Source organism: Nomia melanderi, chromosome 3 (assembly GCF_051020985.1).
Source record: "Nomia melanderi isolate GNS246 chromosome 3, iyNomMela1, whole genome shotgun sequence".
NCBI lineage: Eukaryota > Metazoa > Arthropoda > Insecta > Hymenoptera > Halictidae > Nomia > Nomia melanderi.
This window is the reverse complement of record NC_135001.1, coordinates 18,238,190-18,250,396: the sequence shown is the minus strand read 5'-3', so window position 1 is coordinate 18,250,396 and position 12,207 is coordinate 18,238,190. Positions and strand designations below refer to the sequence as shown.

Here is a 12,207-nt window from a genome sequence, read left to right as displayed (position 1 = left end):
TCTTGGAGCTTCTACAGAGAAATTACAAATGTCAATTTAACTGCTCGGTAGTTCCAATATTAAAATTATATGACAGGCGAGAAATATTTTTAATTAATCACGTCAAGAATTTCGGGAGTAAATGAATGAAAGTTCACGTTCATCGATTTATCTCTGCGTGGAATCGTAACGAAAGGTTTAATGACCCGAAAGTTTCAGAATTCTCTCGTGTAGGATGCGAGTTAATGCAATAACGCTTGAATTGCCACTGTTCAAGTGTCGTTGTAATCTCCGTTAAATTGTTTAGAGCGAATCGACAGCCGTTCCCCTTTCCTTTACATTTGTAAGAAAGTAAAGAAATACGTCCGTTACATTCTGCGAAGGAACTGTACATTGAACTTTATATTTTACGCGCAACAACGCCACGCGTAATCTTTCTGCATGTGTAGGTACACATTGTGGGTCATGTGTGTGTGCAACAAAATTCGCCGCCGAAACGAACAACAAGTATCGAAGATTTCAGCTGTATCACAGAATCTGCGTCGCGCAGAAGCCAATGGCGGTTACATCCGAAAAACGAAAATTGAGAAAATTAATGTTTCGGCTTCTGAAATTATTATACAGTATATTCAGAAGCTGCAAAATGAAGAAACGAGTGAATCCTTTGATAACTAAAAGAAATATTTATTCCATCAAAATTAAAAAATCAGGAAATATCGAAGTATTAGATATTATTACTAAACATAACATATATATAATAATTATTATATTATTATACATATTAGATCGTGTAACATGAAATGTCGGATTTTGTGAGAAAAGGGAATGATGTGATGTTCTAAGAGACGTTTATTCAATTAAAACATGCTCTATTCGATTCGATACACTCCTGCCACCATGTTTTTAATGAATATATTCCTTTTTGAAAACTTCTGAACGTTTAGAATAAATAAACTCTAAAATCGTCGTTATGAACTACTGTTTCCGGTTTACCACGCTCATTTTGCAAAGAAACCACCGAAATGAAATTTTGCAAATCAAAGCTGTACTAGTCTTTCATTCGCAGTGTTGTCTCTAAATGCTTTCTTTATATTTTCAGCGAATTTTGTAGTATTATTTCTAAGTTTGAATTCATATAAGAAAACTACACGAATGTTGGCGGTATCCACGTTTTCGAGAAACAACGCAGGAAATAGTTATTACGCGTGATTCGTCGAAACTTGTTTGCAGGAAGTTACCCTGGTAGTCGACAATGAAACTGTTTAACAGGTTATACGAATAACAAAGGAACAACAACAGGGATACAAACATTTATGAGTAAGAAAAATCCGACGTTTCATATTGCACGACCTAATACTTATATGAAGGCTGTTTCTCACGTGTTCACTTTCATCTCGAACACTTTAAAATATACAATCCTATAGATTGTACTTCACATTGAATGTGATTATTTAATTATTTCTTATTTAATTATTTTCCTGTGTCCAAAGACACACTTTAATGTGAGAATATTTAAAATATACGAAAACAACAGAAATGAGACGTTGTACTTACGTGATCGCTAAATGAAAGCCACGACAGCTTATACTAATGAAAAAAATGTTTCTCTACCATTCTACATAATTATATTATCATTGTTGCGATGAAATTGAAGTTCACTCTCATGTGTAGCAATGATTGTATGTTTTTCGCTGATGGTATTGACGACGTGGAAAATCAACCAACGGGAATGAATGATCTAGACATGTTAATACACAGGTTTAGTCACGCTAACCTTCAATGAAAAAGGTTTCAGATCCTCCTCTTAATAGACTCGTTGAGCCAATTTATACGAAACAAGTGTTTCGAAACCCGAGCATTAAAAGGAACCACAAAGACAGAAACTGGTGGGGAGCAGCTTCCATCTTAGGCCAAGAAGACAATTGCATCTCGGATATGAGTACAAATTCTTTAATCACTGTAATAGCTACGAAGAAAAATAATTCCTGTCAACCTCTGTCTCTATTTTAACCCCTTGAACTCGATGGCTCTGGAGCAGAGTCGTTTAAAACTTTCCGTCGCGAACTGTAAAATTTTCTCTTTAAATATATTATAAGATTTATATCTATAATCTATGGAAAACAATAAAATACGTCTATGTCTTCTCATTTCATGTGCATAGAATTTATTTATATGTTAATATGTTTTTTATATCAAAATTCCTTCGAATTGCTGGTGACATTAGTGAGAGCTTCGAGTGCAAAGGGTTAATACTTCCTGGCAAAATGGAGGAAGTTAAAATATTAAATGTCAATTTCGTCGATGTGAATTTTAAATTGTTTCATTCTATTTTTAACACGCGATAAAGCATGAAAGGCAGTATTCGCAGTAAATAAAGGCTTACACAAATCGAATTGTTAAATTATGGATGTTTGACACATGTAAATATAAGTAAACAATTTACATCTTGTATAAAAAGGAGAAGTTGAAGTATACTACAAAAACATTGGTGTGCACAATTATTTGCGAATTCCTTTGTCAGTCAAAGTGTACACACTTTTCAAATAAAGGTTATTTACAGATAATTACGTTCTTTAAAATAAGTCCTTCTTAGCACTAACAGTACCGGCACTTTCTATGCATCAATTCAAATTTGTAAAATAAAACTAAACAAGTTAGACGGTACATTTCTCTCAGTGCGAGCAGAAACAAAGGAAAAGACGAAAATTGAGAAACTGATTAATCCGATGATATAGGAATTGATATAAGGTTAAACGAACGAAACAAAAACAGAATTTTAAATCATATTTTGAAACCGGTGGTAATCATATTCTTCATTAAATATTCGAGTGAAAGATTTCTGAAACAAAATGAATTGAAAGGCATTGAATGAAATAACTCTTTTATTTTCCTTGCAGACGAGGACTTCCAATCGTATCGCTCTTAGTGCGATGACCCGTGACAACAATTTTTCGGTGCAACAGTGAGGTAGTTTTCCGTCTGATGATTTCTCTTTCACGATTATCGATGTTTGATACATAACAACTGAATAAATAGAAGCAACGTATTGAACAAACCTCATTAATTAAATGCAAGTGGCAATGACGCTATACCGATAAATGTCGAGCCTCCGATTTTCCTTTTGCTCGTTCAATATTCTGCGTAAAATAATGGAAACATTTAAAAATAGCATTAGTCTTTGCGTCTTAATTTTCAAATTATTTACATCTATTATTATTAAGCAAATGCAATTGCAAAAGCTATTTCTTTTTAATTTCTCGTTCCTGAAAAGTGCAGAGAAGTTTAATGATTATTTAATTATATGTTATTCTTTATTAAATTTTAATACTTATTAAATAAGTGTATTACATAATAAACTTGGATAACCATGGGTATTCATTTTTTTTTTAATCAATTTTACAAAATCTAAGTAATTTATATATTTGCAGAATTTTAACGTTTCTCTAACTTCAGAATCTTAGACAATTTGAACTTATTGTTACATATGTAGCTTGTTTTCTTATCAGAAGCAAAGTAGACATTTGTCGACGTAACGCCGTACATTGGTATCACTCCCTACTACACAGTGGGGAAGGAAGAAGATAGCCAGGCGCAAGTGATTAATCATGCGAATATATTTATTACAACACTCAGAAACATATCTTGCATTAAAATACTGAACTAGCATAAAAAATAACATAACAGTGAAATTTGATATCCAAAGTTCTCAAATATTATAATAATATATAAAATCTAGTATAATTTCAATTAAAATATACCGTGCAACTAGTAAATCACATAAACAAAATATATACTATTAGAAATATTCAGCTTCAGAACATTCATCATTTGTTTCACAAATCGACAACATTTTCGTTTTGTTTAATAATGAAACTTATCTATTTCAAAATATTTATTCCTCCCGATACAGTTTATTCAATAATCACCCAGTTGTAATATTATTTACATAATTATCTATATAAGAAACATTATCTACGGGATAATCTAATACTTATACAAAACAATACTTCTATTTCCCCTGTCGTTCGCAGAATTGCAGTGCAACAAACTAATATTTGTAGAACGCGAGAGTATCGAAGTTAGTCACGTATGCGTTTGAAAGTGAACGCGCCACGAAAGCATCAATCGAGAGCGAAAGTGGTGCGAGAGAAATATAGGATACGGGCCCAATAGCCCACTTTTACCGACCTCAATTTCACTCACCTACATCTGCCTACCCACGACCGAGTTCGCGGGTTTCGTTTCGGTCCGTTTTCACTTTCGCCGGCTGCTGGCGTCGTCCTGACCCGACCCAACTCAGATTTCTATTAACCCGGCACTCGATTGTCGGACAGATCTCTCCGAGGAAACTGGAGTGTCCTGGGTCAGGATCACGCTCGCTTTCGCCGTGCGCTCGCTCCCGTCTCAGCCACTTTCGATCTCCGTCGACTTTCGATTTCGTTCGCCGCACCAAAACTGATCCTTGCCTACGAGCTACACCGGAAACCGCGCGACTCCCAAGGAAAGGTAACGAACCCGGAAATTCGAGAACTCGTAAAACTTTCCGTGTAAATAGAGCAAGTCGAATCTGATACGTTGCGATTTTTCTTCGTGTCGAATTGCACTTCGAAGGGATGAAACCATCCCCTGAAGAGAATCTAAACTTTCCTTCCCCGTAGATTATTTTAAAAACGGTAGAAGATTCCGGAAAAAAGCTTTCGTCTATAAAATTGCAAAATAAAATTTGTAGAAAGTTCGAAGTCTTTGAAATTCTGATTTTGGGAATGATTCATTTGAACTTCTGTAATTCACAGAAATCTGTAAATTCTATCAAAGATGCTATTAACCCTTAGCACTCCATGTTGTTTTATAATCTGTCAGCAACTGAAACTAATTTTCATTTCTTCGACCTTTTATTTTCCTTCTTAGTACAAAATTTGGATGCGTGGAAAATCGAATAATTTTAGGGCAGTTTCTTTAAGATTCATTGAAACATTTAATATTACAACTGGCGCGATATTGGAGCCTACAGAGTTCAAAGGGTTAATATCCGAACAAATTCTAAAACTATTATAATTTATCAATCCTTCAGATACCAAATTTCAGAAAATCAGTAGCTTGAAAGTCCTAAGATCCGCCTTTTAGACGTAGTTTTTATTAATGCAATGATTTATTGAAATCAAATTTCTTACATACACTCCTGTAGTTTCGGTTGCATTATAAAGGCGTCCCTTCAGCACCTGAACTTCCTCAACCAGTTATACACAACTGCTTACAGTGTAGTACTATAGGATCAGTTCCAAAGTTCCATTACCGTTTTATCACACGCGAATAATCACAGTGTGAATATAACATTTCGATACGAAATTACTAATTACGACTTTATATCACCGCCGAGTCGCAATATATTATATTTGTGGTTACATGACAAAACAACATGAATCGTAACTTTCATGAAACATCAATTTACATGTTTATAAACACTTACAAATGGGGCTCTTTTCTCGGTTGAGATTGCATTAAAATTTTGTATCTCTCTGTTAAAATAAAGAATTCTTTCTGAAAAGGAGGTTATCGATGAATGAAACATTAAAAAGTTACGTCTTAAAACGGAAGACACGTGGCTTAGTGTGTTCCGTTTTGCGAGATGAGAAATATTTGTTTGCTATTCGTGCGAAACTTACGTAGGCATGATTCGGTATGTTCCATTCAATGTGTGACAAATGTTTGTTACCTGTTGGGCGAGATGAATCATTGGAATAATAGTTATAAATTTCGAGCAGAAGGCGCGATAAGGAGCAGTTATCACTGAACGACTGTATAAAAGAACCTCGTGGATCTCCAACTAACAGTAGTACAACAACGTGATGCTGTGTTATGTGTTCAGTGTTTGATGAACGTTGCTGAAATGAAAGGTAATTGTTGCAAACCAAATACTCACTATTATAAAGACTGACGTACATGAAATTTAGGAAACTAAATATTTGTATAATTTATTCTGTTTATGATGAGTCTACTAGACCGAATTTATTAAATCAAATAATAGACGATACATTTATTAATATACACTTCTGATTTATAATTTGTGTTCCTGTTCTTGAAATTTATATTTATTTATATATTTAATCAATCTGCTACGTATAAAGGATATTACTAAATTTCTTAAAATTATTTATGTTGACGTATAACGATGTTATATTTATTGAATTCATTTGTTTGACTTAATTGAAAAATAATGGAGTAATGTTGTTCAATAATGTGCAACGTTGATATATTAAATTAACACATATGGATTTATAATAATACATTTATTTTTCATTAATAGGTACTGGTATTTTAATAATTGCTGTTTTATTCGTTCATATCCACGGGGTTTCCTTGGAAAAGCCGGAATGGCTAACAGCACTGGAGAAACGTCGAGAAGAGAATGCGTTGAAAAAAGAGAGGCTACTGTCTCTTATCCTCGATTTAAAGAATAAAGGAAACCCAGAAAACAATACTTACGAACAGTTGCTAATAAATCTGAAAAATCGCGGAGATGAAAATGATCCCACGAACACTGACAAGCGGAGATTACCACCAAATTTATTGTCGTTATTGAAGAATGACGAGAACAAAAATTCAGATCAACCTGAAAAAGAACCTGATCAAAAGAATCGCCGCAAAAGAGATTCCAACAAGAACAATGTTATAAATCCAGATTCGAGTGAGGAGAACTCTAGCGACGATGATTCTGACGAATCTAATAACGACAAGGATAATGTAATCAAAGAATCTGGCCGAAACAATCCTGGAAGAAACTCGCACAAAAAGAGCTCCAAGAAAGACAAGTCTAGTAAGAAACTAAACTCCGATGACGATTCTAATGACAGCGATAGTAACGAGGCAAACAACGATAACGAGTCCCGCCAAAAAGATTCCCACAGAAGAAATTTAGGCAAAGATGATACGGAAGAAGATAATTCCTCGGAAGAGGAATCGAGGAACTCATCTAAACAAAATTCTAAAGATACGACGAAAAAATGGGACTGGATCAGGAAACATGTAGAAATTCAGAGAAAGATACAAAGCAAACTGGCACAGAATAATAATACTGATCATTGGAACGTATCGATATCTAATTTTAATCTATGGCACGAACGTAAATTGAATTCAGCCAAGCAGAGAATTTTGAATATTTGTAACATCTCGTCTGAAGTTGGGCAAGAGAATATTCGTGAGTTGATAGGGAAGTGCAAGAGAGATTACGCTATTGCATGGAAAAATACGTCATTGCCATGGGTAATTGTTAAGTTGAAATCTTTGAACGACCAATACCAAATATCGTCGACAGGGAATGAGAAAAACTGGACAAATAATTCAACGGTTCAACGAGTTTTAGATACGTTGAACAAGTTGAAAGTGAATAACGAGTCGCTATTAACTTTGTTGTCGCAAAGACAAAATCAAGAGGAAATTATAAAAGCATTAACTTCGGCAAATGAATCTGCAGTATCGGCAAATATCGGTATCGACCAAGGACACGGTTCAAGAAATATCGGCGGTGCATCTGTTTCAATATCAACATCGACAGACTTGGGCATTCCTGCTGATAAGGATATCGGGAAAGGTAAAATTATAACTTAAGCATGATCGTCGATTTCAATTATTCTTAAGAGATATAAATTTTTGAAATGCAGTGCAGTAAAAACTTTAACGTCACTTTGGTAATTTAATTTAATCAACGACAATCCCCCGTTATAAAATGAATACATTAGACTATGATTATTATATTAATAGCAAAACTTATTGAAAATTTCAATTTATATAGAAAAATTAGAAAGTCAAAAATTACTTTCTTCATGATTTCAATGAATTAAAAACAAATTCAAATTTTATGATATACTTTTAACAATTTCTTAATCTTACTTAGTTATTTGATAATGAATTATTATGACAGAGATATATATTTGCGTGATAGTTTATCTCTGTTTAAAATTTCTTATTGAAATCTTTGATCAGCTTATTAGAAGATAATGCGCAATGATAATGCTTCTTCAAGAATCATTTTGATAAGGTATTGACTCTTTCAAATAATTTATCCTTTCTTATCAAATATTTGTTACTTTTATCTGAATATCATACATTATATTATCGGATGATACATTGTGTTGAATAATTCAAGTGGTCAGCCGAAGTATTAATAATTAATTAATCGTTCAACCTTGCATGCATTTAGGACACACTATGTATTAAGCACGAGGACGGCTAAATACCTTGTATTTAGTCTATGCTAACTTCTTAATATGAAAAGATTACTCGCCATTACACCTGAGAAATATTTGATAAAGTAAACTGAAAAAAGAATTATATAATATATTTACGTAATACTTCACACTAATCGAAACGAAAAATGCGATTTAAATCACTTAGAAAGCAACAATGTAATATTTAAAAACTGGCATGCTATACTTACCATTGATTGACATGTTGTAATTAAACTTTACGTAATATGTATACCAACCTAATGACTTCGTATACATTTGTTACAAAGCATTTCCATCGCAATATTTACAGTTGGGCATTGATTAAAGAACATGAATAAATCGATGTTCATCGAACGGTCAAGGCCTGAAAAGAAGAAACTAAAAGTGTGACTTGCATGCACGATAGACAAATCTAACCAAATAAGAACAAATCTAACTATAAATTTTATAGCAAATAAATTCACGGTAACAAGTGCTTTGTCACTCGACCCTTCTTCGACGAATCTTTTTCCTTCAAAGGGGAAATATTGGAGGACAATGTTTAAATCATTTGTTTCATTCATAAATAAGTGTGCATTTTATCGTATAAGCATTTGCTTCAAATATTTTAAGTTACGGCGATATTTTATTTTCGTGTGGTAATCTCATGAATTTACATGACTGTTCACAGTTTCAGTACGTGTATTGCATGAAAGATTCGATTTTATAACTTCTAGAGAACTCGATGTGTATCAATGGATGAAAGCAGAATAATTTTTGAACTTTATTCTTTTACTTAATATTCCAACTTTTCTATTATATTTATTAGAAATAGAATAGATTTGTTTTCAAGGGCTATCCAAAAGAATTGATCATCATCAGTTATTTCCTCGTAGTGTGTTCAAAAATTCATCCATCGTTGAAAGACACATCTAACAGAGAAAAATAAGACTATAATTCAAGCGTCCATTGTTTAATCATTCATTAGAATACTTTTAATTTTCTGGAACTTAGAAATTATTAAAATATAATATAAAAATACTATATCAGTTACAATTTCATACATATTTTGTTATACGAATTGTATTATATAATCTATAGTACTGTTCGTTCTAATAGTATATTACATAATGCATCAGAAATAAAATTATTTGTTTTAGTGGGGGAAGAGCAGCAACTGGAAGACACCACTTCCTTGTCGATCAATAAAATACTTACCAATGATGAAAATAATCAGGCAAATTTAAATGATCTCGAGGGAAATACGAAACCAGGTAATAATGAAACAGTGGAATTGTCACAAACCGATGAAAAGGTTGCAATATCTGGTGAACCGGAAGCTGAAACCTTGCAGTCAAAGACAAATTCCACAGACAAACCATTTGAGAGTGAGAAGAAAAATACAGATTTAATTTCAACTATTCGGCCATTATTCCATCAAGAAAATAAAGTTAATAATGCAAGTGAGATTGCTACTACTATTGAAAGCACTGAAAAGGTTACAACCGAATCAAATAACATCGAAAACAATAGAGAATATTCTGTAAATAATGAAAATAAAACATTGGATCTAAATGTTAATGGATCTGCAATTGGCGATAAACAAATACAACAATCTGTTTCCAAAATAGATGAACTTATTGCAGAGAACAGAGAACAAATAGGTGAACATGTAAATGAAAATGTGGAAATTAATGACATTAACGGGGCTAATATCAATAACATTGACGAATCGTCCAACGATACTTATGTCAGAATTGATCCAAATGTTAAGTTGGTTTCAGTAAAAGTGAATGATATTGAAGCAACGAGTAGTCAAACAGAAAGCTCTACTTCTGAAAATGAGGAACAAACGACAAGCGAAAATCAAACGGTCAACGATGATGGAGTTGATGAAAGTACGAGTACTATAAGAACTCAAACAGAGATATCTTATGAAAACAATGAAATACCTAACGATACGATTACTAACTTCGAGAATTTGGAACAACCTCTGTGAAAATTAGTGACAACGGAATGAAAATTGTGAGAAGGAGTTAATATCTGAATTTATTGTTTGGACTTCTCCAAGTTAAGGCTTGAATAATTCCAATTTTTGAGAATATATTAATAAAAATTGATTACGAAGTAAATTCCCGTTCATTCTTTGCACAAAAAGTGAAGTTGGACAGTGGAAGAGGACAATAATGTAACTAATAATGAGTTAATAAATGTATAGAATATTAGCTATAACTTATAAAATTAAAAAACTAATAGATTTATAAAATATTATACCTTAGTATTATATATTATGAAATATACATGTGAGTAATTCATCGAATTGTGGCGAGTATTAAAGAACCGTTGGTAAATAAAATATTTCACAAGGAAAATGTATTTTCATTCTCAATTAGTAATTACAAATAAATATTATAATAATTGTAAATAACAGTCCTATATTCCTAAATTATCGAGATTCTAATATAAGAATTTCGTGTGATTTAATATACGTTTAGAAAAGAAATTTAATAATTCTGAACAATGTTATAATAAAGTTAAGACCTTCTATTGCGTCATTTGTTTAAAAAGTGAAAATATTAATGAAAGAAGGTGTATGCAATTTATCCATATTATTAACATGAAAAAAGTCTGTAGAAAGAGAGTAATTTACTCTCACTTCAATGCTTATTAAGTGTCAGCAATTAGTTTAATACACGAAATAGCGAACGGTACCTCAAGCTGTAAATTCTTCGCAGATCTGTGCACATTCGTGACTAGCACGTCACGCGATATATGCAGACGCCATTTATAGCGTCATTTTTAGAATGAGGAAACTCATCTTCTTAAATGTATATGCACAGAACGTCATCTTAGTTGCAATATTTTTGCTTAAAAATTGCTTCTCGCCATGTCGTTAAGTAACAATGTACTTTAGTTCTAAATGCACCTAATTCTCCTTCTTTAAATCAAATTTCTAGTTTATAATTTTTATATATATAAAATAAAAACAGGTTTATTATCTGACTGACAACAATTGTACACATAGTCAAACAACTATAAACAGATGCAAAATATTTGTCGTTCAAACGTCATTCCTGTTATTCAAGATAACAGATGACATGCCTCTAACAAACAAATTAATTTATAGAGTTTACTAAACATTCGTTTCTAATTATTCCGCAGTTAACCCCTGCAATTTAACATAAAAGAATTATATGATAATACACAATTGAATGAAGAATTTGAGATCATGTAATCTAAATTATTCATTATTTCAAATAAAATATCGACTAAATTTTTCGCAACCCATCCTCTGCTGACGGTAAATATAATTATCACTTAATGACGCATTACCGAACCAAGCATATCGTTTCTATATCTCTGCAATCATCTTTAATATCTTAAATACTTCATCGATAACCCAATTTCTCGTTATTAAGCCGTGAGAGTTTACATCGAAAACTTTCTTGTTACTCAACATGAATTAAATAATAAATATTAAAAACGAAATGTTACTTTATATATTTTATTGTATTTTCTATATATTCTAACCGAGGCAACGGCACTTACTTAAAAAATTATCATTTTAGATACTAAACATTGTTGACGGTAAAGGATCAATTTTCCACTTTTCCGTTTGGTACAAGTGGGTTAAATAAATATATTGTTCTAGATATTTAACGTAAGAGATAGCAATTTGGTTATATAGGCATCATGAATTGATGTGTCGAACACCTAACAATTATCATCATTTATATTAGTCAAATATTAACTTCCAGTTTTTGTTAACTTCACAGAACTTACGATTATACATAGATATTTTCAAACTATAATAATACTGATATTTATTATTTTCATGTACCATTATCGCTGTTTATGATTATTACTAACTGTTGCAATTTTTTTGGGTTAATAAGGATCGTCCAAACGAGACCCAAAGATTTCCCAAGAACACCGCAGAGTCTCAATCAGCTGGCGAGTCATTATTCTCAAACATTACGCATATTCTCGTTCCCATCGCTGCCTACGTAACGGAGCGTTCGTG

General features: G+C 32.3%; 1 protein-coding gene across 1 annotated transcript; it reads left to right on the top strand.

Moving 5' to 3' along the window:
* The first annotated feature begins 5,715 nt into the window (after positions 1 to 5,715).
* Positions 5,716 to 10,548, top strand: LOC116429304 (uncharacterized). The gene is made up of 3 exons (XM_031982086.2): positions 5,716 to 5,873; positions 6,284 to 7,567; positions 9,344 to 10,548. Exons 1-3 carry the CDS (start codon positions 5,852 to 5,854, stop codon positions 10,180 to 10,182), a joined length of 2,145 nt encoding a protein of 714 aa, XP_031837946.2. The 5' UTR covers positions 5,716 to 5,851; the 3' UTR covers positions 10,183 to 10,548.
* Positions 10,549 to 12,207: the final 1,659 nt, after the last annotated feature.